General features: G+C 44.3%; 1 protein-coding gene across 3 annotated transcripts in view; it reads right to left on the bottom strand.

Moving 5' to 3' along the window:
• Nucleotides 1–25,959, bottom strand: part of LOC118378708 (USP6 N-terminal-like protein) — an 82,677-nt gene that overhangs the window by 23,781 nt on the left and 32,937 nt on the right. The window contains exon 1 of one of the 3 annotated variants that reach the window (XM_052460293.1): nt 8,526–9,025. The exons of the other annotated variants lie outside the window; for them this stretch is intronic. Within the exon in view, the coding sequence (XP_052316253.1) occupies nt 8,526–8,580 (55 nt within the window). The 5' untranslated portion in view covers nt 8,581–9,025. Of the gene's footprint in view, nt 1–8,525; nt 9,026–25,959 lie in introns of those variants that run through there. 3 annotated transcript variants of the gene reach the window in all.

Here is a 25,959-nt window from a genome sequence, read left to right as displayed (position 1 = left end):
TTTTCACTACTATCAAACACTAAGTGGTTCAGTTATCTGGCCCCACAATGAGCCAGGGTTCAAAGGTTAAAGCCTGGCCTACTGTAGCCCACACTGGTGGAACCAGCAGGACTCACCAGGGGTGGGGTGTATCATACACAACTAAGAGGCTGTGTGTGTGTGTGTGTGTGTGTGTGTGTGTGTGTGTGTGTGTGTGTGTGTGTGTGTGAGCCATTGAGTTGAGCCACTGAGCTCAAAATGTCAAAATGGAGACCAGTGTCAGAGGGTCGTCACGGTGACAGAAGCGGTGCGTGCGCACGTCAGCTATTATGCCCCAGACGGACGATTAACGACAAACTGTCACGCGTGACCCGGATGCTGAGCGCGCCGAACACACACCTCCTTTACCTCAGCTGTACCACTCAACCAAGTGAGTTTCCTCCATTTATAACCATTGGTTTCCTCATCAGATTATGACTGTATGATCTGACCGGTCGAATGTAAAGGTCCGACAAACAGTCACTCCACACACACACTGCCACTTCCTGATTCAGCAGCCAATGGGAAGCTCAAAATACAGGAAAACACATTAACAAAGCTGGCACGGAATATACGTGTGTGTGTGTGTGTGTGTGTGTGTGTGTGTGTGTGTGTTCTTGGTTTGAAGCACTGTGGTAATAGTGGAAAACTAAAAGGTCGAGGTCAGATTCATTGGAAGAGCCCCATTGGTTCTAGGAGTTCACCAACAACGGGTAGTTCTGGCGATGGAATGTGGTCAGCCAGGATAGACTGTGTATCTGAGGTTTTCTAATAGCAAAAGGCTGGTACTAAAGCATCCCTCCTGATGTGAAAATATTCTGGTACACTTGGATCTGGTCAAGTCCTGATGGAAAGAGAATGAATCTTTCCAGGCGACGGACAAATTGGCATTTCATCTGCTTTGATGTACCTGCACTGAGCCACCAGCCAAATACACATAACAAAAACAAGTTGTGTGTGTGTGTGTGTGTGTGTGTGTGCGCGCACATGCCTCAGACACATTGGACTCACGCTGAGATTGAGAATAAACAACACACTGAGATAGTGTTCTGTAAACCTATTTGTACACAGATTGAGGCAGCATGCCGACCAAGTTATTGTGAGAATAAATACATTGCTCCACACACAGCACAAAGAAAGAACACAATACTGTGTTCTTAGTGAGAGGCTATTGTAGATACACTCTGTGTGCTACTATGTTTACTGAGCTGGTGTGAGACATGACGTAATTCTCGCCATTCACCAGAATGGCAGAGCAGCAACCACCATACAGCTTTTCAACCCTCTCCACCAATGAGATGTGCTACTTTGCCTCCACTCAAGAAGTACAAGGTCCCAAGAGAAGGGTGGTTTTAGTTTTAATCATTTTATTTTTCCTTTCTCTTTTCTTTCACTTTTTCAGTCAGCATTCCGACAGGAAGTATTCCACTTTGATTCTTCCCCACTTCCTCCCTGGGCTTGTCCGGAATTACAATATGTCCCGAACAAACATTGCTCTTATCGAGCCAGCCGGAATTCTTATGACAGGGTGGTGTTTAACTGTCTGTCACAGTGAAAGGCATGTCGCCATGGGCTGACAATGGCAAACAGAGTGGGAGAAGGGACAGCAGGGGACACTGTCTGGAAAAAAAATAAAAAATTCCAGGGTTCAGTGGAATGGAATTCTGGGTAAATGGGATTGAGTCTTCCCATAGTAAAACCCAGTGTTGGCAGCAGTAACACACACTGAACCCTCCAGCGGCCATATTAGTATTCAACAGGGGCAGCGCTTAAGCTAAACACAATTAGACTCTTTCATGCTCGGGGAATGGCACAGACATCCGTGACTCCGTGTTTGTAAGGGGTTGGAGGCTCGTTCAGAATTATTATGTTTGTTGTGTTGCTTGGACTGCTGTGACTCCTCGTGTCTACAGAACACTCCTGGACAAGCCTCTTCCTTAAGGCTACAGGGCTGCTTGAGGAAAACATACATCCTCCTCCTCCCCCTGTCCACTCCTACTCCTCTTTTTTCCAGGTTAGACGCCCTACCTCCTTGAACTTTCACCCCTCCCTCATCCTACTCTGCCAGTCTCAACCGATTCCTCTTCACATGGCAGTGCCCTGTGGCGACGGCTGCGCAGAACGGCAGGTAATTTCTCTCTCCCGTTGCGATTAAAATGTCCCCACCGGTCTAGCGCTTTGCCTGAGTGGAAATTACCCAGTTCTCCGCTTTCCCTTTCACTCCTGCTCTCTAATACCCGTCAAACTGCTGTGTCCCTCTCTTTCTCTCCATCCATCCCTCACAGAGGTCATAACAGTGTCAGAATAGAAAGATGTAATTTTCCCTGCTGAAAACGTATTAATCACACAGTAGGCTTCTGAAAAACACTGGAAAATGTCACTGAAAGAACCAAGGAGGAAACTGGTCTCACATTGACATGCTGTCAATCTGTATATAACCCATCTGTCCACGACGATTCAAGTGTTGATCAAGTCTATAAAAGAATGAACCAAGGATCATACTTTCATCCAATCAGACTCAGAGCCTGTCTTCTGGACAACAGCATCATCAAAAACAAACAGACTTTATGATCACATCCCTCTAGTTGTTTTTATGTTATCTTTATTTAACTAGGCAAGTCTGTTAAGAACAAATTCTTATTTACAATAACAGCCTTGTTCAGGGGCAGAACGACACAGTTTTACCTTGTCAGCTCTGTGATTCGATCTCGCAACCTTTCGGTTACAGGTCCAACGCTCTAACTGCCGCCCAGGCAGTTAACACAACGGTGTCTTCCTGTGTCGTCTATCTGTAAAGTATCTGTCTGTATTCATCACAACTCCTGTCAAAGAATGAGTCTGGATGACTGTAAACAATGGCATGACAATAGACTAGAAATATTATGATTCTCTCTTTTAGGGTCAAGTGGTTTCTAGTCCAGGACTTGTCTTTATAACAAGTAGTGCTATTCTGCTAGTGCTCCTCTCTCCCTCCAAGTTAACACTCATTCCTGGTTCCTACAGTAGCTTGGTCTCCAAGGAGCTTTTTGCATTTGACCTATTTTGTTGCCTTACAACCTGGAATTAAAATAGATTTTTGGAGGGGTTTGTATAATTTGATTTACACAACATGCCTACCACTTTGAAGATGCTAAATTTTTTTTTTTTTGTGAAACAAACAAGAAAAAATACAAAAAAACTGAAGACTTGGGGGTGCATAACTATTCACCCCCCAAAGTCAATACTTTGTAGAGACACCTTTTTCAGCAATTACATCTGCAAGTCTATTGAGGTATATCTAGCCACTGGGATTTTTGCCCTTTCTTCAAGGCAAAACTGATCCAGCTCCTTCAAGTTGGATGGGTTTCGCTGGTGTACAGCAATCTTTAAGTCATACCACAGATTCTCAATTGGACTGAGTTCTGGGCTTTGTCTAGGACATTCCAAGACATTTAAATGTTTCCCCTTAAACCACTAGTGTGTTGCTTTAGCAGTAAATCAAATCAAATTGTATTTGTCACATACACATGGTTAGCAGATGTTAATGCGAGTGTAGCGAAATGCTTGTGCTTCTAGTTCCGACAATGCAGTAATAACCAACAAGTAATCTAACTAACAATTCCAAAACTACTGTCTTATACACACAAGTGTAAGGGGATAAAGAATATGTACATAAAGATATATGAATGAGTGATGGTACAGAGCGGCATAGGCAAGATACAGTAGATGGTATCGAGTACAGTATATACATATGAGATGAGTATGTAAACAAAGTGGCATAGTTAAAGTGGCTAGTGATACATGTATTACATAAAGATGCAGTAGATGATATAGAGTACAGTATATATGTATAAATATGAGATGAATAATGTAGGGTATGTAAACATTATATTAGGTAGCATTGTTTAAAGTGGCTAGTGATATATTTTACATAATTTCCCATCAATTCCCATTATTAAAGTGGCTGGAGTTGAGTCAGTGTGTTGGCAGCAGCCACTCAATGTTAGTGGTGGCTGTTTAACAGTCTGATGGCCTTGAGATAGAAGCTATTTTTCAGTCTCTCGGTCCCAGCTTTGATGCACCTGTACTGACCTCGCCTTCTGGATGATAGCGGGGTGAACAGGCAGTGGCTCGGGTGGTTGTTGTCCTTGATGATCTTTATGGCCTTCCTGTAACATCGGGTGGTGTAGGTGTCCTGGAGGGCAGGTAGTTTGCCCCCGGTGATGCGTTGTGCAGACCTCACTACCCTCTGGAGAGCCTTACGGTTGTGGGCGGAGCAGTTGCCGTACCAGGCGGTGATACAGCCCGCCAGGATGCTCTCGACTGTGCATCTGTAGAAGTTTGTGAGTGCTTTTGGTGACAAGCCGAATTTCTTCAGCCTCCTGAGGTTGAAGAGGCGCTGCTGCGCCTTCTTCACATTGCTGTCTGTGTGGGTGGACCAATTCAGTTTGTCTGTGATGTGTATGCCGAGGAACTTAAAACTTGCTATCCTCTCCACTACTGTTCCATCGATGTGGATAGGGGGGTGTTCCCTCTGCTGTTTCCTGAAGTCCACAATCATCTCCTTAGTTTTGTTGACATTGAGTGTGAGGTTATTTTCCTGACACCACACTCCGAGGGCCCTCACCTCCTCCCTGTAGGCCGTCTCGTCGTTGTTAGTAATCAAGCCTACCACTGTTGTGTCGTCCGCAAACTTGATGATTGAGTTGGAGGCGTGCGTGGCCAGGCAGTCGTGGGTGAACAGGGAGTACAGGAGAGGGCTCAGAACGCACCCTTGTGGGGCCCCAGTGTTGAGGATCAGCGGGGTGGAGATGTTGTTGCCTACCCTCACCACCTGGGGGCGGCCCGTCAGGAAGTCCAGTACCCAGTTGCACAGGGCGGGGTCGAGACCCAGGGTCTCGAGCTTGATGACGAGCTTGGAGGGTACTATGGTGTTAAATGCCAAGCTGTAGTCGATGAACAGCATTCTCACATAGGTATTCCTCTTGTCCAGATGGGTTAGGGCAGTGTGCAGTGTGGTTGAGATTGCATCGTCTGTGGACCTATTTGGGCGGTAAGCAAATTGGAGTGGGTCTAGGGTGTCAGGTAGGGTGGAGGTGATATGGTCCTTGACTAGTCTCTCAAAACACTTCATGATGACGGAAGTGAGTGCTAGTTGTTTAGCTCAGTTACCTTAGCTTTCTTGGGAACAGGAACAATGGTGGCCCTCTTGAAGCATGTGGGAACAGCAGACTGGGATAGGGATTGATTGAATATGTCCGTAAACACACCAGCCAGCTGGTCTGCGCAGTATGCTTATGGTCATTGTCCTGCTGGAAGGTGAACCTTTGAAACAGGTTTCCCTCAAGAATTTCCCTGTATTTATCTGTATTCCTTCAATTCTGACCAGTTTCCCAGTCCCCGCTGATGAAAAACATCCCCACAGCATGATGTTGGCCCCACCATTCCTCACTGTGGGGATGGTGTTCTCGGGGTGATGGGAGGTGTTGGGTTTGCGCAAAGACATAGCATTTTCCTTGATGACCAAAAAGTAGAGGTTGACTGATTATGACTTTTCAATGCCGATACTGATTATTGGAGGACCAAAAAAAGCCAATACCGATTAAATCCGACTATTTTTAAATATTTGAAATAATGACAATTTCAACGATACTGAATGAACAATGAACACTTATTTTAACTTAATATAATACATACATTTTATTTATTTAGTCTCAAATAAATAATAAAACATGCTCAATTTGGTTTAAATAATGTAAAAAAAAACAGTGTTGGAGAAGAAAGTAAAAGTGCAATATGTGCCATGTAAAAAAGCTAACGTTTAAGTTCCTTGCTCAGACAATATGAAATCTGGTGGTTCAATATTCCCAGTTCTTCAATATTCCCAGTAAGGAAATACTAGATTGCAGTTATTATAGGAATTATGACACATCCGACAATTTCTCTCTATATCATTTGTATTCCATATAACTTTGACTATTGGATGTTCTAATAGGCACTTTAGTATTGCCAGACTAATCTCAGGAGTTGATAGGCTTGAAGTCATAAACAGTGCTGTGATCAAGCATTGCTAAGAGCTGCTGGCAAACGCAGTAAAGTTTGAATGGATGCTTACGAGCCTGCTGCTGCCTACCACCGCTCAGACTGCTCTATCAGATCATAGACTTAATTATAATATTATAAACACAGAAATACGAGCCTTAGTTCATTAATATGGTAAAATCCGTAAACTATCATTTAGAAAACAAAACGTTTATTCTTTCAGTGAAATACGGAACCGTTAAATTTTTTATCAAATGGGTGGCAACCCTAAGTCTAAATATTGTTGTTACGTTGCACAACCTTCAATGTTATGTCATCATTATGTAAACTTCTGGCAAATTAGTTCTCAACGAGCCAGGTGGCCCAAACTGTTGCATATACACTTACTCTGCGTGCAATGAATGCAAGAGAAGTGACACAATTTCCATCGTTAATATTTCCTGCTAACATACATTTATTTTAACTAAATATGCAGGTTTAAAAATATGTACTTCTGTGTATTGATATTAAGATAGGCATTGATGTTTATGGTTAGATACATTTGTGCAACGATTGTGCTTTTTAGTGCGCCTTTGTTAAATCATCACCCGTTTGGCGAAGTAGGCTGCTGTGTTTCAATGATAAACTAACAGGTACCGCATTGATTATATGCAATGCAGGACAAGCTAGTTAACCTAGTAATATCATCAACAATGTGTAGTTAACTAGCGATTATGTGAAGATTGTTTTTTTTATCAGATAACTTTAATGCTAGCAAGCTAGCAACTTACCTTGGTTCCTTGCTGCACTCGCGTAACAGGTGGTCAGCCTGCCACGCAATTTCCTCGTGGAATGCAATGTAAATCGGCATCCAAAAATGCTGATTACCAATTGTCATGAACACTTGATAAATCGGCCCTAATTAGTCGGTCGACCTCTATCAAAAAGCTACATTTTAGTCTCACCTGACCAGAGCACCTTCTTCCATACGTTTGGGGAGTCTCCCACATGCCTTTTGGTGAACACCAAATGTGTTTGCTTTTTTTCTGGCCACTCTTCCGTAAAGCCCAGCTCTGTGGAGTGTACGGTTTAAAGTGGTCCTATGGACAGATACTCCAATCTCCGCTGTGGAGTGTTGCAGATCCTTCAGGGTTATCTTTGGTCTCTTTGTTGCCTCTCTGATTGTTGCCCTCCTTGCCTGGTCAGAGTTTTGGCGGGTGGCCCTCTCTTGGCAGGTTTCTTGTGGTGCCAAATTCTTTCATTTTTTTAAAATAATGGATTTAAAATGGTGCTCTGTGGGATGTTCAAAGTTTGTGATTTTTTTTATATAACCCAACCCTGATCTGTACTTCTCCACAACTTTGTCCCTGACCTGTTTGGAGAGCTCCTTGTTCTTCATGGTGCCTCTTGCTTGGTGGTGCCCCTTGCTTAGTGGTGTTGCAGACTCTGGGGCCTTTCAGAACAGGTGTATATAGACACACTGAGATCATGTGACAGATTATGTGACCAGTGTGCAATCTAACTAATTATGGGACTTCTGAAGGTAATTGGTTGCACCAGATCTGATTCCGGGGCTTCATAGCAAAGGGGGTGAATACATATGCATGCATCACTTTACCATTTATTTTTTTACAAATTATTTTTTTCATTTCACTTTACCAATTTGGATTATTTTGTGCATGTCCATTACATGAAATCCATATAAAAATTAATTTAAATTACAGGTTTTAATGCAACACAATAGGAAAAACGGCAAGGAGGAACGAATACTTTTGCAAGGCACAGTATCTGCAAAGGTACTGAAGCTGCACGGTTCTAATGGAAAGCCTGGTTGGAGGAGAAGTAATTTCCTGTCCTTTGTTTTGAACTCACAGAGCCTCACACCACTTAATTCATCCGCCTCTCAGCTTGCCTGTGTACAGCCAATCAACACGTCCCAAGGCCAAACCTGGTGACGACCAGGCTGAGAGTGCGGCCTCTAATCACCTTACTGCATTACATACATAGTTATGATTGGGGGGAAAAAGGGATCTAGAAGGCAATCGCAAAGGGCACCAAGGCCATGTCAATTCATGCCTTGAAATGAATAGAATGTAAAAAGTGAACAAAAATAAATACCTACTGAATAAAGGCAGAAAGTGAAATAAAACATTGGCGAGTTCTAAATGGAGCCTGTGTGTGTGCTGTCATAGACGCGCCATCTTGTATCCAAATATACAAACACACTAGACTGATGTCACCCAGTTGTCAGCAAGAAACCCCCAAAACATTCAAACTGTAGGGTAACCACACGCGGCATAACACTGGGCATGCTATTAGCATTGCTTCAAAACTATACTCATTTACACAAACTAGATGTAAAAACAAACATGTTTCTACATTTGAACACAATTCAATCCGACAGAAGCAATAGCTGTTCTTGAACACCAGCAGTTTGTAAGGTGGCAAAAAACCAAAGCAGTATTTTTTTGCCTGAAGTCAGTCGCCTCAGTGACATGGTGTCTTACCTCTCTTCACGCTCTCTGTTGGATCCTCCAGTCTACTGAGAGATTTAGTCCGCATTAGTGACAGCCCGGGCTAGACAAACACTACTCACAAAAAGCCCTAACCCATCCCAGAACCACCGACATTGCCACGGCAACTACGTCGCACGGCAACAGTCCCCGTACCAATGAGAGGAACCAGAGAGACAGACAAATGGTGGCTTGTGTTGATACACTCCTCTGAGCAGCAGACGGGAGATCAGAGTGGTTGAGTTTGAGGGCCACTGTCACAATGCAGCCGTTTGTTTACTTTACAAAGAGATTAGGGAACAAGAGAGAGAACGAGAGAGAATAAGAGAGAGAATGAGAAAGCGAGCAAGAGAGAGAGAGAAAGAGGGACACTGACTTCAGCATCAAGTCACTGCTATCCCCACTCACGACATTCCACACCCAAACACAAACACACAACAGCCCCTATTCAACACATCAGAGACGAGAGGGAGGGAGAGAGAAGGAGCAAATAAGAGGGAGGGAGGGAAAGAGGGACAGGGAGAGGGACATGTACTAGTCTGTGGCGACCTAAATGCCAGAACCGGACAAGAACCTGACACCCTCAGCACACAGGGGGACAAACATCTGCCTGGAGGTGACAGCATCCCCTCCCACATATGCCCCTAGGTGTTGACAACATAACCAACAAAAACGGGTCACAACTCCTGCAGCTCTGTCGCACGCTGGGTATGTACATAGTCAACGGTAGGAGGGGACTCCTATGGTAGGTACACCTATAGCTCATCTCTTGGCAGTAGTACTGTAGACTACTTTATCACTGACCTCAACCCAGAATCTCTCAGAGCGTTCACAGTCAGTCCACTAACACCCCTATCAGACCACAGCAAAATCACAGTCTACTTAAACAGAGCAATACTCAACCACGAGGCATCAAAGCCAAAGGAACTGAGTAACATTAAGAAATGCTATAGGTGGAAGGAATGCAGTTTGGAAACCTACCAAAAACAATTAGGCAACAACAAATTCAATCCCTTTTAGACAATTTCCTGGGTAAAACGTTCCACTGTAATAGTGAAGGTGTAAACTTGGCAGTAGAAAATCTTAACAGTATATTTGACCTCTCAGCTTCCCTATCAAATCTAAAAATCTCAAATAGAAAACCGAAGAAAATTAACAATAATGACAAATGGTTTGATGAGGAATGCAAAATCTAAGAAAGAAATTGAGAAACCTGTCCAACCAAAAACATAGAGACCCGGAAAACCTGAGTCTACGCCTTCACTATGGTGAATCACTAAAACAATACAGAAACACACTACGGAAAAAGAAGGAACAGCATGTCAGAAATCAGCTCAATGCAATTGAAGAATCCATAGACTCTAACCACTTAAACAAACAACAACACGAAGAATTATCTATCCAAAATGGAGATGTCTGGGTAAACCACTTCTCCAATCTTTTTGGTTCTATAACAAAGAACAAAGAGCAAAAACATATACATGATCAACTACAGATCTTAGAATCAACTATTAAAGACTACCAGAACCCACTGGATTCTCCAATTACATTGAATGAGTTACAGGACAAAATAAAAACCCTCCAACCCAAAAAGGCCTGTGGTGTCGATGGTATCCTCAATGAAATGATCAAATATACAGACAACAAATTCCAACTGGCTATACTAAAACTCTTTAACATCATACTTAGCTCTGGCATCTTCCCCAATATTTGGAACCAAGGACTGATCACCCCAATCCACAAAAGTGGAGACAAATTTGACCCCAATAACTACCGTGGAATATGTGTCAACAGTAACTTGGGAAAATCCTCTGCATTATTATTAACAGCAGACTCGTACATTTCCTCAATGAAAACAATGTACTGAGCAAATGTCAAATTGGCTTTTACCAAATTACCGTACAACAGACCATGTATTCACCCTGCACACCTTAATTGACAACCAAACAAACCAAAACAAAGGCAAAGTCTTCTCATGCTTTGTTGATTTCAAAAAAGCCTTCGACTCAATTTGGCATGAGGGTCTGCTATACAAACTGATGGAAAGTGGTGTTGGGGGTAAAACATACGACATTATAAAATCCATGTACACAAACAACAAGTGTGCGGTTAAAATTGGCAAAAACACACACATTTCTTCACACAGGGTCCCAGGGTTAGACAGGGATGCAGCTTAAGCCCCACCCTCTTCAACATATATATCAACGAACTGGCGCGGGCACTAGAAAAGTCTGCAGCAGCTAGAATGAGAAGTCAAATGTCTGCTGTTTGCTGATGATCTGGTGCTTCTGTCACCAACCAAGGAGGGCCTACAGCAGCACCTAGATCTTATGCACAGATTCTGTCAGACCTGGGCCCTGACAGTAAATCTCAGTAAGACCAAAATAATGGTGTTCCAAAAAGGTCGAGTCACCAGGACCACAAATACAAATTCCATCTCGACACTGTTGCCCTAGAGCACACAAAAAACTATACATACCTTGGCCTAAACATCAGCGCCACAGGTAACTTCCACAAAGGTGTGAACGATCTGAGAGACAAGGCAAGAAGGGCATTCTATGCCATCAAAAGAAACATAAATTTCAACATACCAATTAGGATTTGGCTAAAAATACTTGAATCAGTCATAGAGCCCATTGCCCTTTATGGTTGTGAGGTCTGGGGTCCGCTCACCAACCAAGACTTCACAAAATGGGACAAACACCAAGTGAGACTCTGCACGCAGAATTCTGCAAAAATATCCTCCGTGTACAACGTAAAACACCAAATAATGCATGCAGAGCAGAATTAGGCCGATACCCACTAATTATCAAAATCCAGAAAAGAGCCATTAAATTCTACAACCACCTAAAAGGAAGCGATTCACAAACCTTCCATAACAAAGCCATCACAAACAGAGAGATGAACCTGGAGAAGAGTCCCTAAGCAAACTGGTCCTGGGGCTCTGTTCACAAACACAAACACACCCTACAGAGCCCCAGGACAACAGCACAATTAGACCCAACCAAATCATGAGAAAACAAAAAGATAATTACTTAACACATTGGAAAGAATTAACAAAAAACAGAGCAAACTAGAATGCTATTTGGCCCTACACAGAGAGTACACAGCGGCAGAATACCTGACCACTGTGACTGACCCAAAATTAAGGAAAGCTTTGACTATGTACAGACTCAGTGAGCATAGCCTTGCTATTGAGAAAGGCCGCCGTAGGCAGACATGGCTCTCAAGAGAAGACAGGCTATGTGCTCACTGCCCACAAAATGAGGTGGAAACTGAGCTGCACTTCCTAACCTCCTGCCCAATGTATGACCATATTAGAGAGACATATTTCCCCAGATCACACAGATCCACAAAGAATTCGAAAACATATCCAATTTTGAAAACTCCCATACCTACTGGGTGAAATTCCACAGTGTGCCATCACAGCAGCAAGATTTGTGACCTGTTGCCACGAGAAAAGGGCAACCAGTGAAGAACAAACACCATTGTAAATACAACCCATATTTATGCTTATTTATTTTATCTTGTGTCCTTTAATTATTTGTACATTGTGTATATATATATATATATATATATAATATGACATTTGTAATGTCTTTACTGTTTTGAAACTGTTGTATGTGTAATGTTTACTGTTAATTTTTGTTGTTTTTCACTTTATATATTCACTTTGTATGTTGTCTACCTCACTTGCTTTGGCAATGTTAACACATGTTTCCCATGCCAATAAAGCCCTTGAATTGAATTGAATTGAATTGAGATGAGGAAGACAGTGGGTGAAGCCCAGGGAAAGGGAGATCAGAAATCAAGGGAGAGCCAAGAGAGGCAGAGAAGAGTTTAGACAGCGTTTTGATAAAACAGCTGTCATTAAGGAGACTCATGTTCAACTCCTGTGGTGAGTCGTATACCCAGAACGATCATGTAGAGAAGGCATATCGCAGGACAGCCGGGAGAGAAAAGGAAGGGAGGGAGAAAAAGAGGGGAAGAAAGATAATGGTTTCTATCTCCCGCCATCGCTACAGTACATATCTACTCTGACGCACACAAAGCGACCTACGCCCAGGGCCAGTAAGGGGATGGCTGAAATGCCGTTATCACTGCTAAAGCGTCGAGGTCATCCTGGCAGGCTTGGAGGGTTCTGGTGTCCTTTCTGGGAATGTTCTCACACACTGGATACTTTCTGAGAATGGACACATATACTGCCACCACACTGTCAGTAACATGGACTCGAGAGCTAGAGCACATATTCACATACCAGTGAATCCTCAAAAAAAGGGACATAGTAAATTAATTACTCTCTCTCTCTCTCTCTCTCTCTCTCTCTCTCTCTCTCTCTCTCTCTCTCTCTCTCTCTCTCTCTCTCTCTCTCTCTCTCTCTCTCTCTCTCTCTCTCTCTCTCTCTCTCTCTCTCTCTCTCTCTCTCTCTCTCTCTCTCTCTCTCTCTCTCTCTCTCTCTCTCTCTCTCTCTCTCTCTCTCTCTCTCTCTCTCTCTCTCTCTCTCTCTCTCTCTCTCTCTCTCTCTCTCTCTCTCTCTCTCAAAAAAATCTACCAAGCACTTTGGAAACTGTTTGTGTGGGCGATCTCTGGCACCACATAGCAAGATGAAAACAGAGGAGTGTCAAACTCCCCCGTACTGAACTGTAATGTGAATATAAAACAAGTGATTTAAATCTGTTCTGCACTCCAGTGACAAGGGGATCCAAGCTGTTTTTGTTCTGTTAGGTGTGTGTGCGTGTTGCGTACAGTGCGTGAGGTTCACAGTTGAAGGTGTGAAATAACAGAAGTGCCCTATGCACACCATACACATGGTGCTGGAGTGTTGAATTAAAACTGTTTAGGAAAACAAAATCACTTTCCCTGAACTACTGTTGCTTTCCATATGCTACTGTAAAACTGTAGTCTAAGCTTTGCACGTGAAATCTGACACCAGGCATAGAGGGACTAAAGCATCACTTCACAGCTAGGCTGGCCTTTCTAGGGAGTTTTTCCTAGGGACCGTGCTTCTACACCTGCATTGCTTGCTGTTTGGGGTTTTAGGCTGGGTTTCTGTACAGCACTTTTGAGATATCAGCTGATTTAAGAAGGGCTTTATAAATACATTTGATTCAAGCAGAACAACTTTATGAGCAATTAAAGAGCCCGTACAGTCTTTATCCACCCACCTATTCTGATTATCACTCAGTGTCTTTTACACTGATAACAAGTTCAAAACAGGTGCCATTAATACAGGTAACGAGTGGAGGACAGAGGAGCCTCTTAAAGAAGAAATTTAACAGGTCTGTGAGATCCAGAAATCTTGCTTGTTTGTAGGTGACCAAATACTTATTTCCCACCATAATTTGCAAATAAATTCATTAAAAATCCTACAATGTGATTTTCTGGATTTTTTCACCCCTCATTTTGTCTGTCATAGTTGAAGTGTACCATAGATGAAAATTACAGGCCTCGCTCATCTTTTTAAGTGGGAGAACTTGTACAATTGGTGGCTGACTAAATACTTTTTTGCCCCACTGTATATAGGATAGGACTGTCACAACACAACTGTCGAGAGAGAGAGAGAGAGAGAGAGAGAGAGAGAGAGAGAGAGAGAGAGAGAGAGAGAGAAGGGATAGACATCTGGTAACATACATCACTCCCCCTTTCATCTCCACCTCCATAACACAGACATGTGAAGTCTGGATTGTTTATCAAACACGGCTGGTCAGTAGGGAGAGGGGGGATGGAGAGAGCACTCTGGTGACTGATATCTACACTACTGAAAGACCTCTGCACTAACGTAGGGGCCTGTGTATAAGCATTCACAGTCCAGCCATTTCAAGGCGAAGACAGAACTTCTCTTCACTGTGAGAACGCATGTTTCACATTAAAACAGTAAACAGGTTTTTTGGGGTATAAAAAGAAACTGCCGTTTTCATTTACCCCAGAAAATAATTGAATACTGGTTCATATTGTTTTTTAAAGGAGCCCTGAGACAGAAGAGACAAACAGAACCAGTGCTGAGTGCCATTTGCCATCTTATCTAATATGTTGCTCTAACAGATACAGCTCCGTCCACCACATTCTCCTGTGAGGCCAAGAACAATATGTAGCCTAGCTTTTCCTCTCTGGGTGCTTATACGGCAAACAGTTAGACTAGATGCTAAAATGGCTTTGATATCGGTGGGTAGATGCTAACCGGCTACCTGCGGTTTAACAAGAGGGGGGTCTGAACTCTACCTCTATCCCTCTGACAACCCAGCATGCAATGTTTGAAGCCGCGCTCTCACACACACACACACACACACCGCCAATAGTTGCCAACTTGATGTGTTCCTCTACAGAAAAAACAAATCGCACTTTTCTTCAAGCTGCTGGCACATCATTTGAATAATTGAGAGAGCCTCTCTCTCCTAGCAGTTAGAAATATGAGCGTTTTAAGATGGGAGGGAGAAAGAGAGATCGAGAGGGAGGAGAGTGAGGAGCGAAACGTCCTTCATGCAGAATTCATTACAGAGATAGTAAGATGCCAGCGCTGCTGACCAGAGCAGAGTGGCTGAGAGGGAAGAAGACTGCAGCTTGGCACTGGAGCAGCAGGCTGCTTTAGACTGGTTATAAATCCCTATGGACCCATCTCAGTTCCAGCACAGTACAGCAGTATGGGAAAGGGGGAAACCTAGTCAGTTGTACAAATGAAATGTGTCTTCTGCATTTAACCCAACCCCTCTGGATCAGAGAGGTGTGAGGGGCTGCCTCAATCGACATCCACGTCGTCGGTGCCCGGGGAACAGTGGGTTAACTGCCTTGCTCAGGGGAACAGTGGGTTAACTGCCTTGCTCAGGGGCAGAATGACAGGTTTGTACCTTGTCAGCTCAGGGATTCGATGGGTGGTGTTCGGAGGGACACCGTGTAGCAAAACGTTTTGCAAAGGACAACCAAATATCGGTGTTCTTATTGGACAAGATCAGAACGTAACTTGCTCGCTACTGAACACGACCCTAGTGAGCATGGGCTGGCATGCTGGACTGTAGTACTGCTCCTAGCTCCTCCTGCCACCTGCCTGGCCAGCAGAATGCCAGACCCAACAAAAGGAGAGAGTTTAGTACTATCCCAAGATGTCGGTTCAAATATAGTGATATTTTCGTTCACAAACGCTCAGAAGTCCTTACTGATTCTGCACATACATATACAGACATGTACATTCTACATCCAGAGAGATAATATACATTCTACATCCAGAGAGATAATATACATTCTACATCCAGAGAGATAATATACATTCTACATCCAGAGAGATAAACTTCACATATCCAGACATGTACATTCTACATCCAGAGAGATAAACTTTACATATCCAGACATGTACATTCTACATCCTGAGAGATAATATACATTCTACATCCAGAGAGATAAACTTTACATATTCAGACATGTACATTCTACATCCAGAGAGATAATATACATTCTACATCCAGAGAGATACACTTTACATATCCAGACATGTACATTCTACATCCTGAGAGATAATATACATTCTACATCCAGAGAGATAAACTTTACATATCCAGACATGTACATTCTACATCCTGAGAGATAATATACATTCTACATCCAGAGAGATAAACTTTACATATTCAGACATGTACATTCTACATCCAGAGAGATAATATACATTCTACATCCAGAGAGATACACTTTACATATCCAGACATGTACATTCTACATCCTGAGAGATAATATACATTCTACATCCAGAGAGATAAACTTTACATATTCAGACATGTACATTCTACATCCAGAGAGATAATATACATTCTACATCCTGAGAGATAGAGACCCTGCTGATACTTTACATATACAGACATGTACATTCTACACCCTGAGAGATAATATACATTCTACACCCTGAGAGATAAAGACCAGTGGTGGTACTCAAAAGCCATACTTGAGTAAAACTAGATACGTTAATAGAAAATGACTCAAGCAAAAGTGAAAGTCAACCAGTAAAATACTACTGGAGTAAAAGTCAAAGTATTTGGTTTTAAATATACTTCAGTATCAAAAGTAAAAGTATGAATAATTTCAAATTCCTTATATTATGCAAACCAGACAGCACAATTAATTTACAGATAGCCAGGGGTACACTACAACTACTCTGATATTAATTTACAAACGAAGCACATGTTTAGTGAGTCCGCCAGATCAGAGGCAGTAGGGATGACCAGGGATGTTCTGTGTTTAGTGAGTCTGCCAGATCAGAGGCAGTAGGGATGACCAGGGATGTTCTGTGTTTAGTGAGTCTGCCAGATCAGAGGCAGTAGGGATGACCAGGGATGTTCTGTGTTTAGTGAGTCTGCCAGATCAGAGGCAGTAGGGATGACCAGGGATGTTCTGTGTTTAGTGAGTCTGCCAGATCAGAGGCAGTAGGGATGACCAGGGATGTTCTCTTGATAAGTGTGTGAACTGGACCATTTTCCTGTCAAAATGTAACGAGTACTTTTGGGTGTCAGGGAAAATGTATGGACTAAAAAGTACAGCATTTTCTTTCGGAATGTAGTGAAGTAAAAGTTGTCAAAAATATAAATTAGTAAAGATAACCTACTTAAGTGTACTTCAAAGTATTTTTACACCACTGATTAAGACCCTGCTGATACGTCAAAGGACACATTACACATACTGTGTTCCAGCAGTCTGAAGTGACAGACTGAAAATGTCATCATCTCAGCGCTCCCCCTCGCTCTCCATCCCTCGCTCTCCATCCCTCGCTCTCCATCCCTCGCTCTCCATCCCTCGCTCTCCATCCCTCGCTCTCCATGTCCATCTGTCACTCTCCATTAGTGTACCACAGAACACTACCTATAGTAGCAACCCCACACCTCAGGAGATAACCCACTGACAGACAGAACCTGTACCACAGAACACTACCTATAGTAGCAACCAAGGCTTCTCACTGTCTGGGGGAGGAGATAACCCACTGACAGACAGAACCTGTACCACAGGATAGTAGCAACCAAGGCTTCTGCTACTGTCTGGGGAGGAGATGACAGACAGAACCTGTACCACAGAACACTACCTATAGTAGCAACCAAGGCTTCTGCTACTGTCTGGGGGAGGAGATAACCCATGACAGACAGAACCTGTACCACAGAACACTACCTATAGTAGCAACCAAGGCTTCTGCTACTGTCTGGGGGAGGAGATAAGGGATGACAGACAGAACCTGTACCACAGAACACTACCTATAGTAGCAACCAAGGCTTCTGCTACTGTCTGGGGGAGGAGATAACCCGATGACAGACAGAACCTGTACCACAGAACACTACCTATAGTAGCAACCAAGGCTTCTGCTACTGTCTGGGGGAGGAGATAACCCGATGACAGACAGAACCTGTACCACAGAACACTACCTATAGTAGCAACCAAGGCTTCTGCTACTGTCTGGGGAGGAGATAACCCGATGACAGACAGAACCTGTACCACAGAACACTACCTATAGTAGCAACCAAGGCTTCTGCTACTGTCTGGGGGAGGAGATAACCCGATGACAGACAGAACCTGTACCACAGAACACTACCTATAGTAGCAACCAAGGCTTCTGCTACTGTCTGGGGGAGGAGATAACCCGATGACAGACAGAACCTGTACCACAGAACACTACCTATAGTAGCAACCAAGGCTTCTGCTACTGTCTGGGGGAGGAGATAACCCGATGACAGACAGAACCTGTACCACAGAACACTACCTATAGTAGCAACCAAGGCTTCTGCTACTGTCTGGGGGAGGAGATAACCCGGTGACAGACAGAACCTGTACCACAGAACACTACCTATAGTAGCAACCAAGGCTTCTGCTACTGTCTGGGGGAGGAGATAACCCGATGACAGACAGAACCTGTACCACAGAACACTACCTATAGTAGCAACCAAGGCTTCTGCTACTGTCTGGGGGAGGAGATAACCCGATGACAGACAGAACCTGTACCACAGAACACTACCTATAGTAGCAACCAAGGCTTCACTGTCTGGGGAGGAGATAACCCGATGACAGACAGAACCTGTACCACAGAACACTACCTATAGTAGCAACCAAGGCTTCTGCTACTGTCTGGGGGAGGAGATAACCCGATGACAGACAGAACCTGTACCACAGAACACTACCTATAGTAGCAACCAAGGCTTCTGCTACTGTCTGGGGGAGGAGATAACCCGTGACAGACAGAACCTGTACCACAGAACACTACCTATAGTAGCAACCAAGGCTTCTGCTACTGTCTGGGGGAGGAGATAACCCGATGACAGACAGAACCTGTACCACAGAACACTACCTATAGTAGCAACCAAGGCTTCTGCTACTGTCTGGGGGAGGAGATAACCCGGTGACAGACAGAACCTGTACCACAGAACACTACCTATAGTAGCAACCAAGGCTTCTGCTACTGTCTGGGGGAGGAGATCCCGATGACAGACAGAACCTGTACCACAGAACACTACCAGTAGCAACCAAGGCTTCTGCTACTGTCATAACCCGGTGACAGACAGAACCTGTACCACAGAACACTACCTATAGTAGCAACCAAGGCTTCTGCTACTGTCTGGGGGAGGAGATAACCCGATGACAGACAGAACCTGTACCACAGAACACTACCTATAGTAGCAACCAAGGCTTCTGCTACTGTCTGGGGAGGAGATAACCCGGTGACAGACAGAACCTGTACCACAGAACACTACCTATAGTAGCAACCAAGGCTTCTGCTACTGTCTGGGGGAGGAGATAACCCGGTGACAGACAGAACCTGTACCACAGAACACTACCTATAGTAGCAACCAAGGCTTCTGCTACTGTCTGGGGGAGGAGATAACCCATGACAGACAGAACCTGTACCACAGAACACTACCTATAGTAGCAACCAAGGCTTCTGCTACTGTCTGGGGGAGGAGATAACCCGGTGACAGACAGAACCTGTACCACAGAACACTACCTATAGTAGCACCAAGGCTTCTGCTACTGTCTGGGGGAGGAGATAACCCGGTGACAGACAGAACCTGTACCACAGAACACTACCTATAGTAGCAACCAAGGCTTCTGCTACTGTCTGGGGGAGGAGATAACCCGATGACAGACAGAACCTGTACCACAGAACACTACCTATAGTAGCAACCAAGGCTTCTGCTACTGTCTGGGGAGGAGATAACCCGGTGACAGACAGAACCTGTACCACAGAACACTACCTATAGTAGCAACCAAGGCTTCTGCTACTGTCTGGGGGAGGAGATAACCCGGTGACAGACAGAACCTGTACCACAGAACACACCAGAACAACTACTGTCTGGGGGAGGAGATATGACAGACAGAAGTAGAACACTACCTATAGTAGCAACCAAGGCTTCTGCTACTGTCTGGGGGAGGAGATAACCCGGTGACAGACAGAACCTGTACCACAGAACACTACCTATAGTAGCAACCAAGGCTTCTACCACAGCTATAGTACTGTCTGGGGGAGGAGATAACCCGGTGACAGACAGAACCTGTACCACAGAACACTACCTATAGTAGCAACCAAGGCTTCTGCTACTGTCTGGGGAGGAGATAACCCGGTGACAGACAGAACCTGTACCACAGAACACTACCTATAGTAGCAACCAAGGCTTCTGCTACTGTCTGGGGGAGGAGATAACCCGGTGACAGACAGAACCTGTACCACAGAACACTACCTATAGTAGCAACCAAGGCTTCTGCTACTGTCTGGGGGAGGAGATAACCCGGTGACAGACAGAACCTGTACCACAGAACACTACCTATAGTAGCAACCAAGGCTTCTGCTACTGTCTGGGGAGGAGATAACCCGGTGACAGACAGAACCTGTACCACAGAACACTACCTATAGTAGCAACCAAGGCTTCTGCTACTGTCTGGGGAGGAGATAACCCGGTGACAGACAGAACCTGTACCACAGAACACTACCTATAGTAGCAACCAAGGCTTCTGCTACTGTCTGGGGAGGAGATAACCCGATGACAGACAGAACCTGTACCACAGAACACTACCTATAGTAGCAACCAAGGCTTCTGCTACTGTCTGGGGGAGGAGATAACCCGGTGACAGACAGAACCTGTACCACAGAACACTACCTATAGTAGCAACCAAGGCTTCTGCTACTGTCTGGGGGAGGAGATAACCCGGTGACAGACAGAACCTGTACCACAGAACACTACCTATAGTAGCAACCAAGGCTTCTGCTACTGTCTGGGGAGGAGATAACCCGGTGACAGACAGAACCTGTACCACAGAACACTACCTATAGTAGCAACCAAGGCTTCTGCTACTGTCTGGGGGAGGAGATAACCCGGTGACAGACAGAACCTGTACCACAGAACACTACCTATAGTAGCAACCAAGGCTTCTGCTACTGTCTGGGGGAGGAGATAACCCGGTGACAGACAGAACCTGTACCACAGAACACTACCTATAGTAGCAACCAAGGCTTCTGCTACTGTCTGGGGGAGGAGATAACCCGGTGACAGACAGAACCTGTACCACAGAACACTACCTATAGTAGCAACCAAGGCTTCTGCTACTGTCTGGGGGAGGAGATAACCCGGTGACAGACAGAACCTGTACCACAGAACACTACCTATAGTAGCAACCAAGGCTTCTGCTACTGTCTGGGGGAGGAGATAACCCACTGACAGACAGCACCTGCCTGTCTCAGCAGCTCTGTGGTGTGTGTGTGTGTGTGTGTGTGTGTGTGTGTGTGTGTGTGTGTGTGTGTGTGTGTGTGTGTGTGTGTGTCTAAAGCAAAGTGTGCACATATCAGTGTTTGTGTGCACCTGTGTAGGTTTGTATGTGTTGAGAATTTCTCCGCAGGGTCGATGGCCAGAGATTAAAATGGCAGTGAGCTGGAAGGCGGAGGGCCCTAAACTCAATGTTTCCTTTGTAGTGGGCATCACAGATCGATGAGAAGCTCAACTGTCCACAACACCAGCTCTGTTCCACTGCTCCTGCCTCCAGCACAGTGATTACATGCTTCTACACAGGGAATTGGATTTGTTGTTTGTTAATATCAGGCTCAATATGTTGAGAAACACACAAACCAGTTTCTTTCAGGATTCCTTGAACCTGGTTGCATTTTTTGTTGTTGTTGCTATTTACGCATAAAACAGTCAAATCCTCGCAATATTAAATCGCAGAACACTGACCCATCACCGCAGTAGAAAAAGAGGGCTCACAATTTCAACAAATCAGCGCACAAATATGGTTAAATCGAGCCACACTTCAACTTTATCGCTAGTCAGGGCAATTTCGTGAACAAATTGGACAAAATCGTCGCCATCCAAAATGTCAGAATTGCCACAGCAAAATCAAGCATTTTTGCCTGCAAATATCACAAAGAAAATCTCTGTGGAATCCTGAGTGGCGCAGCAGTCTAAGCCACTGCATCTCAGTGCTAGAAGAGTCACTACAGACCCTGGTTCGATTCCAGGCTGTATCACAACCGGCCGTGATTGGGAGACCCATAGGCCCGCGAAGTGTCGCCCCGGTGTGGCCGGGGTAGGCAGTCTTTGTTCTTCACGGACTTGCCTAGTCAAATAAAGGTTAACATTTTTTTTTTCCATACACGTCACAAACGTACATGCATGTGCACGCACACACAGATTTCATCATTAACAAGCAGTGAGGTGAGAAGTGTTTTATCGGTTTCCCCTCCCCCTGGCATGTAAAAAAGCTTAGATACACAGGGCTAAGAGATACACAGGGCTAAGAGATACACAGGGCTAAGAGAACAGAGCTTAGATACACAGGGCTAAGATGATAGAGCTTAGATACACAGGGCTAAGATAATAGAGCTTAGATACACAGGGCTAAGAGATACACAGGGCTAAGAGAACAGAGCTTAGATACACAGGGCTAAAATAATAGAGCTTAGATACACAGGGCTAAGATAATAGAGCTTAGATACACAGGGCTAAGAGAACAGAGCTTAGATACACAGGGCTAAGAGAACAGAGCTTAGATACACAGGGATAAGAGATACACAGGGCTAAGAGAACAGAGCTTAGATACACAGGGCTAAGAGAACAGAGCTTAGATACACAGGGCTAAGAGAACAGAGCTTAGATACACAGGGCTAAGAGAACAGAGCTTAGATACACAGGGCTAAAATAATAGAGCTTAGATACACAGGGCTAAGATAATAGAGCTTAGATACACAGGGCTAAGAGAACAGAGCTTAGATACACAGGGCTAAGATAATAGAGCTTAGATACACAGGGCTAAGAGAACAGAGCTTAGATACACAGGGCTAAGAGAACAGAGCTTAGATACACAGGGCTAAGAGAACAGAGCTTAGATACACAGGGCTAAGAGAACAGAGCTTAGATACACAGGGCTAAGATAATAGAGCTTAGATACACAGGGCTAAGATAATAGAGCTTAGATACACAGGGCTAAGATAATAGAGCTTAGATACACAGGGCTAAGAGAATAGAGCTTAGATACACAGGGCTAAGAGAACAGAGCTTAGATACACAGGGCTAAGATAATAGAGCTTAGATACACAGGGCTAAGATAATAGAGCTTAGATACACAGGGCTAAGAGAACAGAGCTTAGATACACAGGGCTAAGAGAACAGAGCTTAGATACACAGGGCTAAGATAATAGAGCTTAGATACACAGGGCTAAGATAATAGAGCTTAGATACACAGGGCTAAGAGAACAGAGCTTAGATACACAGGGCTAAGAGAACAGAGCTTAGATACACAGGGCAGAACAGGCTAGATACACAGGGCTAAGATAATAGAGCTTAGATACACAGGGCTAAGATAATAGAGCTTAGATACACAGGGCTAAGATAATAGAGCTTAGATACACAGGGCTAAGATAATAGAGCTTAGATACACAGGGCTAAGAGAATAGAGCTTAGATACACAGGGCTAAGAGAATAGAGCTTAGATACACAGGGCTAAGAGAACAGAGCTTAGATACACAGGGCTAAGATAATAGAGCTTAGATACACAGGGCTAAGAGAATAGAGCTTAGATACACAGGGCTAAGAGAATAGAGCTTAGATACACAGGGCTAAGATAATAGAGCTTAGATACACAGGGCTAAGATAATAGAGCTTAGATACACAGGGCTAAGATAATAGAGCTTAGATACACAGGGCTAAGATAATAGAGCTTAGATACACAGGGCTAAGAGAACAGAGCTTAGATACACAGGGCTAAGAGAATAGAGCTTAGATACACAGGGCTAAGAGAATAGAGCTTAGATACACAGGGCTAAGAGAATAGAGCTTAGATACACAGGGCTAAGAGAACAGAGCTTAGATACACAGGGCTAAGAGAATAGAGCTTAGATACACAGGGCTAAGATAATAGAGCTTAGATACACAGGGCTAAGAGAACAGAGCTTAGATACACAGGGCTAAGAGAATAGAGCTTAGATACACAGGGCTAAGAGAACAGAGCTTAGATACACAGGGCTAAGATAATAGAGCTTAGATACACAGGGCAAAGATAATAGAGCTTAGATACACAGGGCTAAGAGAACAGAGCTTAGATACACAGGGCTAAGAGAATAGAGCTTAGATACACAGGGCTAAGAGAATAGAGCTTAGATACACAGGGCTAAGAGAATAGAACTTAGATACACAGGGCTAAGATAATAGAGCTTAGATACACAGGGCTAAGAGAATAGAGCTTAGATACACAGGGCTAAGATAATAGAGCTTAGATACACAGGGCTAAGATAATAGAGCTTAGATACACAGGGCTAAGAGAACAGAGCTTAGATACACAGGGCTAAGAGAATAGAGCTTAGATACACAGGGCAGAGCTTAGATACACAGGGCTAAGATAATAGAGCTTAGATACACAGGGCTAAGAGAACAGAGCTTAGATACACAGGGCTAAGAGAATAGAGCTTAGATACACAGGGCAAAGATAATAGAGCTTAGATACACAGGGCTAAGAGAACAGAGCTTAGATACACAGGGCTAAGAGAACAGAGCTTAGAAACACAGGGCTAAGAGAATAGAGCTTAGATACACAGGGCTAAGAGAACAGAGCTTAGATACACACAGGGCTTAGATACACAGGGCAAAGATAATAGAGCTTAGATACACAGGGCTAAGAGAATAGAGCTTAGATACACAGGGCTAAGAGAATAGAGCTTAGATACACAGGGCTAAGAGAATAGAGCTTAGATACACAGGGCTAAGATAATAGAGCTTAGATACACAGGGCTAAGATAATAGAGCTTAGATACACAGGGCTAAGAGAATAGAGCTTAGATACACAGGGCTAAGAGAATAGAGCTTAGATACACAGGGCTAAGAGAATAGAACTTAGATACACAGGGCTAAGAGAACAGAGCTTAGATACACAGGGCTAAGAGAATAGAGGCAGCATTTGTTAAGGAGATGCTTGAGGCCTCGATGTCTTTAAATAGGCTGTTGATGTTTAAAAATAAACCACATCACAACCCATATAATCACTAACCAGTAGCCTGAATGGGGATGCAGAGTGTTACGGCCCCACCCAGAGCCCAGGTGATTCTCCTCAGAGTGGAGACTGAGCCTTTGGCAGTGAAAGCCAATCATTAGTGCCCACAGCCCATCACTGACCCTACAGAGCTGGTCCAATCAGCAGACAGGACTAGAGGTCGGGGTTCACCAAGTGTCCCATTACCCCAGGGCACCTTCCTTCATTCTTTAGCACTCACCGGACACACACACACACACACACACACACACACACACACACACACACACACACACACACACACACACACACACACACACACACACACACACACACACACACACACACACACACACACACACACACACACACTATAGCAACAGAGCCATTACAGCAGTACCAAGGGAGTCTCTTTCTCTCAAGCCAACTCTCTCAAACACAGACACACAAGGGATCTGTAAGAAGTCAATGGCATTCATTTACAGTGACACAGCAGAGCTAATACACAGCACAGTGACAGACACACACACACACACAGTGACAGACACGCACAGTGACAGACACACAGTGACAGACACACACACACACACACACACACACACACACACACACAGAGACACACACACACACACACACACAGAGACAGACACACACACACACACAGAGACAGACACACACACACACAGAGACAGACACACACACACAGTGACAGACACACACACACAGTGACAGACACACACACACAGTGACAGACACACACAGTGACATACATGCACAGTGACAGACACGCACAGTGACAGACACGCACAGTGACAGACACGCACAGTGACAGACACGCACAGTGACAGACACACACACACAGAGACAGACACACACACACACACACACACACACACAGTGACAGACACACACACACACACAGTGACAGACACGCACAGTGACAGACACACACAGTGACAGACAGACA

Source organism: Oncorhynchus keta, chromosome 13 (genome assembly GCF_023373465.1).
Source record: "Oncorhynchus keta strain PuntledgeMale-10-30-2019 chromosome 13, Oket_V2, whole genome shotgun sequence".
Classification (NCBI taxonomy): Eukaryota; Metazoa; Chordata; class Actinopteri; order Salmoniformes; family Salmonidae; genus Oncorhynchus; species Oncorhynchus keta.
Note: the sequence above shows the minus strand (reverse complement) of the source record. Positions and strands in the feature narration are given on the sequence as shown.